The 8,017-nt window shown below is 32.7% G+C and overlaps 1 protein-coding gene across 1 annotated transcript; it reads left to right on the top strand.

Moving 5' to 3' along the window:
* Positions 1-6,203: 6,203 nt before the first annotated feature.
* On the top strand, positions 6,204-7,166 carry LOC141494753 (olfactory receptor 13C7-like). Its single transcript, XM_074195948.1, has one exon. The coding sequence runs from the start codon at positions 6,204-6,206 to the stop codon at positions 7,164-7,166; it is 963 nt and encodes a 320-aa protein (XP_074052049.1).
* The last annotated feature ends 851 nt before the right edge of the window (positions 7,167-8,017 follow it).

Genomic DNA, 8,017 nt, shown 5'->3' with positions numbered 1-8,017 from the left:
CAAGAATTTATTAATCAACACTAAAAGTACACATATAAGGAAATAGAAAGACAATTCCTGCCCTAAAAGATATACTCTACTGGAGAAGGATAATACATAAAAAGAAGTTGAAAAGAGAGGCATAATGACAAAAGAGTAGGGAATGGTAGAGAAAAGCTAGAGATTCAGAAGTGGAACTCTAAGAGGAATGCTTGGATTGAGTGCTTTAGCTAAACTGGAAATTTGGAAAGAAACTTGACAAACAGAAAGAAACTAATGGAATGAAATAAAATTCCAGTATGAGAAGTCTGAGGGGAGGAAAACTGTCCAGAAAGTCAAGAAGCCAGGGAACATTTTATTTAAGTCACATAAGTCATACAACTAGTATTGTAAGAACAGACTTGAAACCAGATTTCTCATGAGTATCTCCAAGTTAAATGTTCTTTTTCACTTCATCTCACACAATTTAATGGCTACTATTATTCCATGTCCATTATCCACTACTATTGCAATAAAGAAAGAGGTACACTGTCTCAGCTCTTCTCTGAGGTTAATTTGATCATTATGTGCAGTTTCTAATTTCAGATTTTTTTTTGGTTGTTCTTGCCTATTACATTGTGGTCAATGTAGTGTATCTTGTTTTTCTAGCTGTTCTTACCTCAGCCTCCATAAATTCATATAATAATTGTCATGATTCCATAGTCATCTTTTCTTATAAAGCAATAATATTTTGTTAATTTCATGTAGCATCATTTACTTAGCCCTCCCAAACTGATGACCATCTGTTTTTATACATATTTCTTACTAACACATGTGTTGACATGCTGCTTTGACTTTTCCATATTCACAAAGTTAGTAAATGGTAGAGCCTTTACTTGAACCCAGAATACCCAAATCCTATGTCAAATTCTGTTTTCCTACTATGAGGGGTTGCTTTTACCTTTCCATACATTATCCTCAGACAAAGATACCTTAAGAGAGAATATCAGCTATGATCTTCCTTACATTAGGTAACTTTGTTTTGAACAGTTCCATTTGGAGCAACTGGGACAAATTCACTTGAAAGAGATCTGAGGGCGGCTAGGTGGCACAGTGGATAGAGCACTGGCCTTGGAGTCAGGAGTACCTGAGTTCAAATCCGGCCTCAGACACTTAATAATTACCTAGCCTTGGGCCCTTGGGCAAGCCATTTAACCCCATTGCCTTGAAAAAATCTAAAAAACACAGAGAGATCTGAGTTGAAGGTATGACAGTTACAATATGCAGTTGAAATGAATTAGAGACACAAATCCTGTGTTAGAAAAATTGAGAAACTGGGAGACCAAAGTGTTAATGCATTGGAGTAGAAAAGAAAAATTGTAAAGCAGGGAATAGCCATAAGGAAATTTCATAAGGGACAGTGTAATGTGGATGCTCACAAATGACAGCAACAAGGATATAGACAAGAATAAGTAAAATTTAAAGGGGAAAAAGAAAGCAGCAGAATGACAGTAACAAAATAAACGATCTGAAAGCAATATTGGGAAAGAAAGGGATTAAGGAGCAATGATTCCAGCTCCTCTTGGTTCCATGTTTCAGGGAGTATGAGGTAGCCTCAGAAAGGGAACTAAGATAAAGGGAACCATATGAAAACTAGATTTTAATTTCCCCAGGAATCTGCAAGGAACATGAGATGAATAAATTTTAGATGAAGATTTTTGGCCATAAGTTATCTAGGCTCATAGGGGCAATTTAGAGAACTGGATCCCAGGACAAAAAAAAAAAGTAAATATTGGTGTATGCTATCTTTATCATTGACCCTAATTTTTCTTCCTCCTTCATTCCATGCTGTATCACTTGTGAACCAAGTAACTTGACCCTTTGTCAATTGAATTTGACAAAGTTGGAAGATGGGAAAGGAGAGGATCAGTTCCAACAATACTTCCAAAGACTTCAGATAAGAGGGATGACTAGCCTAGATAAGAAATTTACCAGGGAAAGGAAGTATCACTAATTCCACCACTGAGCCTTAAAATTAGCATATTACCTAGGACAAAGTCTAGGAGCCCCACACCAGGACTTTGGTCATAAAGTCAGTGAATATTACATAATATTTTCACTATCTAAGAATTGCATAAATAGCTTCTTATTCTTTAATTTAGACTTCAATTAGAGTAGAGCAGCAACTTCCCTCTAATTGGGTCTGTGGGACATTGTCCCTGAAGCATCATAAAGTTTCAAGGTTCCCCATTCCAATTTTTATAAACTTTAAATTGCTTCAGGGAATAGAACCTTCCCTTAAAGCAAAGAGGGATTTAAATTACCTTTGTTTCCAATAGTTGAACCTTTGGAGAAAGGAACTGGAACTTGGAAAGGACAGAAATACCATGGAAAACTAGATTTTTGTTTCATGGAAATTGCTTAGTTCTAATAGACTTGTCTTGGTAAATAACTCTGTTATATGCTGGTGCATCCTGTCACACTGATATTTCTTTATTTCATTCACTTAAAGAGAATGAAGACAGAAAATTCATAAAATTGAATATACTAAAATCTCAAATGGCTTCCCATATAGCCACATTTTCATATTTATAGATAAATATTTATCAGTTGATCTTGAAGAAAATACCAAAAATATTTACCCACATTATACTGACCACAGCTTTATTTACTGACAAAAACTGTTTCCTGCCATACTATTTTAAATACACTGGAAATGAAGAAAGAAATTTGCTTCTGATCATGAAGAAAGTTTTTTCTTAGACTCAGAAGATAACAAGTTAAAAGCATTTCCAGCTTTTACTAAATCTTCCATATTTGAAAACAGATTTCTGTGCTTATGCACTCAAAGAGAGATCATAAATAGCTGGAGTTAAATAAACCAGATTATCTCAGGTATCAAGTCTCATTCTGCTGCAGTGTTTAAGGAGAAACTAACTCTTTTTGATCATTATAGTTACTGGGTAAGTATGAAAAAATTTCATTTGAAGAAGTAAGGCAATCACAATCCTTTTTTCCACAGATAGTAGTAAGGCATTGTGCTATAATCCTTTGGAAAGCAGATCAACTTAGCTTTCATATGTACCTTTCTTTACACAAAATGGATTGATTAAAAAGAGATGTTGTTTGTAAAGATTCTTATGGGGACATAGTATCTTAAGGATTTTGGTGTTTATTCAAATATTATCTCATTTGAATCTCACAAGACTTTGTATTTTATAATTTCTACTTTATACAAACCTGTCTATGAACCTGAAGTTTAAAGAAATGCTTAACCCAGATCATACAGATAGCATATGGCAGAGTCCACATTCTTGACTCAAATCTCTAACTCTAAATTCATTCCTGTTTCCTGCCTAATTCACAGGAATGGCACCTCACTTAATATTCAATTTTACTGACTGAGGAATCATTTCTGAATCTCAGTGGTGAAGCAACTATTTGTAAATTGACAGGTCCTGTCCTGTTATTAATAGCATTATTAATTAATTATCAATTAATTAATTAAAATTATCTGAATGTAATTAATTATCAATTAATTAATTAATTATTATCTGAATGTAAAAAGTCACAGTTGCTTCTGGTGTTCTTTTATATATTTTATCAGTATAGATCATAGAAAATATTTAGAGTTTTTGAGGTCGAGTTCAACTTTCTACTTTACAGAGGAAGAAAATAAGACCTAAAGAAGTTGTTTTGTTTTGCCCAAGGATACACAATTAATAAGCAGATGAATCAGTTCTTGGACCCCAGGTTCTCTCTGAATCTAGTCTGGTTTCTTTCTATTGGAATCTCCATCTGTCATGATTTTAATTTGAGCTCAGGCAGTTAAGGGTGACCTTGAATTAAAGGAAAAGAAAATTCTTTGAAATAGAGATGTTTAGTCAAGCAAAAAATTCTTCCAGTGGCTTTATACATATATATATATATATATATATATATATATATATATACACATATATATATATACATACACATATACACACACCTATATGTCTCTTTCTTCACCTCAAATTCATATAATAAATATGTATTTCGTTATTGGTCCCATAGAATCCTGAATGGTCATTGTATTAATCATAACTGTTATGATTTATCAATTATCAAATTCATCAATTATCAAATTATTGATATCAAACTAATTCATTTTTATATTGTTATTATAGAAATTGTCATTCTGTTCATTTCATTTTCTTTGGTTTATAAAAGTTCTTGGAACGTTTTCATTTTATAATATTAATAGTATAAATGGTTCTTCTGGTTCTGCTGACTTCAGTCTGCATCAGGTTATATAACTTTCCATATCACTTTGAAATAATCTTTTTTCCTAATTTTTTACAGCAATAGTGCATTCATGATATCCTTACACCACAACTTATTCACTTGATCACTGTACCCTTAATTTCCAGTTTTATTATTCCTTCAATAAAGGGATGCTGTAAATAATTTTGCACATAATGCAAATTTCATTATTTCTTTTATCATTTGGGGGCATTAGTCTAGCAGTTATATAGTTGAGTCAAATGGCATGCAATGTTTAGTAATTTTTCAGCATAATTCCAAATAGCTTTTCAGAATAGTTGTACACATTCAAAGCCCTCCAACAATCATCATTTTCCTTTTTTGTTATCTTTGCTACCCTTATGGGTGTCAGGTAGAATCTCATATTTCTTTAATTTGAAGTTCTCTAATTAATAATAATTTGAAGCAGTTTTTTTCAGATTTTTATAGCTTATGTTTCTCACTTGAGAACTGCACATTCATTTCCATAAACAATATATATATATATATATCAGGGAATAGTTGTCACTTTTTTCCTATAAAAGGGTGTGCTGGTACATTTTTACAACTGAATTTCTGAAAAATGTATACAAGACATGCTTTTGACTTTAATCTACATTAACATTTTCTTTCTAGACAACTAACTAAAACAACAAATCAAGTCCTAATTTGTAGTGTTTGCTGACTTCTGAGGTATCACACTAATATACCCACTGAAAAGTTAACAATTGGCTCTCTACCAACAGTAAGATCTATTTCAATGAGTCCTATCTTCTCAAATAGTGAAAATATTTAAATCTCATTACTTTTTCCTTCCAGTGAATAGTCTAAATTAATTTCTATAGGTATTGATTGATTCAATCTCCTTCCTATCCAAGGGCTTCTCCAATGTCTTCTTCAGCATTACAATTTGAAAATTAGTTGTCACTCTTAAGAATTTGAATTAAATTTCCTGCAAAGATTTTTTTCCAGGAAATTGCTCCCTTTAAATCTTAACTTTACTAGATTTGAGTAAAAAAAAAAATATTATGCGATCAAAATACTGCATTTTGCCTTCTATAGATCTCTCTGTTTTTTGTTGTCAAAAACTTTTCTCATAGCTTTCATAGGTAATACTTTCTACTTTTCTCTATTTTGTTTTTGATGTGACCTCTTTTATCTAGGTCATGTACACATTTGGAGTTTATTTTTGTATAAGGTATGATCTAAATCTAATTTCTTTCATGCTACTATCCAGTATTCCCAGATTTTTTTAATAGTACTAGAGTCTTCATATTTATAAAAGACTGGGGTATTAGTTATATTTTTCCTGTATGATGAATATTTTCCATCAATCAGTCTCTCAATTTATTTTTAGCCAGTAGCAAATTGTTTTAAAATTACTGACTTACAATATAGTTTGAGATCTGGCCCTGATAGTCTCCTTTAATACTATTTCTATTCATTTTTTTCTTTATTTTCCTGAACTTTTTCCTACCTCCATGTGGATTTTGTTATTTGTTTGTCTATTTCTCTTAAGTTTGGTTCTAATTTCATTGATATGGCATTAAATAAGGAAATTTTTTCATATTTACATATAATTCTAATTCCAGAATGATTGGTTAAATTCACCCTTTCACAATTTGAACCATCAAACATCCCCATTGACAATTTACTGTATGATAGGTAAAAGCTCAAAACTATTTGGCTTGCATTTCTCTTATAAGCAGTGATTGAGAAAATCTTCTCAATTGCTAACACTTATAAAATTATTCTTTTGATATCTACTTATTTGTGTCTTTTGATAATCCACTGTAGAATGACTCTTGATCTTATACGTTGCAATAAATTCTAATATTTACCCAAACACAGTATTACAGTTTACTGAGTAGATTTTGAGAGCGACATACTGACACCCATGGATTAAAACCATCTTATTCTCTGTTTTCCTCAGAATCCCTGTGACTGAAAGGTGAACCTGAAAAATGAATGAGACCAATCAAACCACTGTGAAAGAATTTATCTTGCTGGGTCTTTCTGGACACCCAAAGCTGCAGACAATTTTCTTTGTACTGATCCTGTGGATGTACCTCACAATCTTACTGGGAAATGGAGTTCTCATTATAGTAACAGTCTATGACTCCCACCTACACACACCCATGTACTTTTTTCTCAGTAATCTCTCTTTCCTAGATATTTGCTACACAACCTCCTCTATACCCCTAACTCTTGACAGCCTCCTCTCTACAAGGAAAACTATCTCCTTTTCCAGCTGTGCAATACAGATGTTTCTGTCTTTTTCCATGGCAGCAACTGAGTGTATGCTCCTTAGTATGATGGCATTTGATCGCTATGTAGCCATCTGCAAACCCCTGAGATACCCTGTCATCATGAATAAGACTGCATATATATCAATGGCAGTTTGGTCTTGGGCATCAGGGGCTGTCAATTCCATAGTGCAAACATCTCTTGCAGTCCAGTTACCATTTTGTGGTGCTAATGTCATTGACCATTTTGTTTGTGAGATTTTAGCTGTCCTGAAATTGGCTTGTGGAGATATTGCCATTAATGTGCTTGGAATGCTGGGATCAAACCTCATTTTTCTAGTTTTTCCTCTGTTGACAATTTCCATCTCTTATATTTTCATCCTTGCCACCATTCTGAGGATACCTTCAGCAGAAGGGAGACATAAAGCCTTTTCTACCTGTTCAGCCCATCTGACTGTGGTGATTATCTTCTATGGAACACTCTTCTTCATGTATGTAAAACCCAAAGTCAGAGATTCAGTGAATGCAGGCAAACAAGATATTACAGACAAACTCATTTCCATGTTCTATGGTGGGGTAATACCCATGCTCAATCCCATCATTTATAGCCTGAGGAACAAGGATGTAAAGACAGCTGTAAGGAATTTGTTGAGTCAAAAATGCTTTTCTGAGAAGATGTGAAAGACAATCTATTCAAGGATAGAATAGAATTTAAAGAATGATAGAATAGAATTCAAAGAAGAAAATACATTTACAGAATATTTCTTATAAAAATTGTTTTAACTTTTTTGTTTTTCTTTAATATCCCCCCAAATACCCTGTTCTACACCACTATTACCCACTGAGAGCAATGCCATACAATAAAAAATGTTTTCAGAGAAAAATAAAAAAGGGAAGAAGTGATTAGTAATTAGCAAAACTCATCAATACAGAGAAAAGATTTGAAAAGTTATGCAATGCTCAACACTCATCGATCTCTTACCTCTGCATCTTCCAATGGGATTTTTTTTTCTTCTTTTAGTACAAACATTTTCTATAAAATTCACTTTTTAGGGGTTTTAGCACAAATTGACCTTATACTTTGCTAAAGTCTTGTTCTCCATCTAATGAAATAATTATGTGACTGAAGATGTATTTCTTTGATTTCCTAAGCTGAACCATCCTGGCATCCCTGGTATAGATCCAGCTTGGATGTTAATGAATGGTTTCCTGAATGAATTACTGAAGTCTATCTGACAGATTTTTTATTTAAAAATCTTTAAATTTATGTTCATTCATGATATTGTATATCATTCTCCTTCTTTACTCTAACATTATCTGGCAAATAGAGTATATATGCTTCACAAAATTAGTTTGATATAATATTCTCATTTTTTGTAAATGATTTATTTAGCATTAGAATTAATTTTTCTCCAAATGATAGAATTCTCCTTTGTTACATCAGAGTCAAGAAACTCACTCCCACCACCAATTCCAATCAGTCTTCCCCATACATACAATTTAGTAATTCCTTTATTTAACATGTTTATTTG

The sequence above is a fragment of the Macrotis lagotis genome, chromosome 8 (genome assembly GCF_037893015.1).
Source record: "Macrotis lagotis isolate mMagLag1 chromosome 8, bilby.v1.9.chrom.fasta, whole genome shotgun sequence".
Taxonomy (NCBI): Eukaryota; Metazoa; Chordata; class Mammalia; order Peramelemorphia; family Peramelidae; genus Macrotis; species Macrotis lagotis.
The sequence above is the reverse complement of the archived record's forward strand: the minus strand, read 5'-3'. Positions and strand labels throughout refer to the sequence as shown.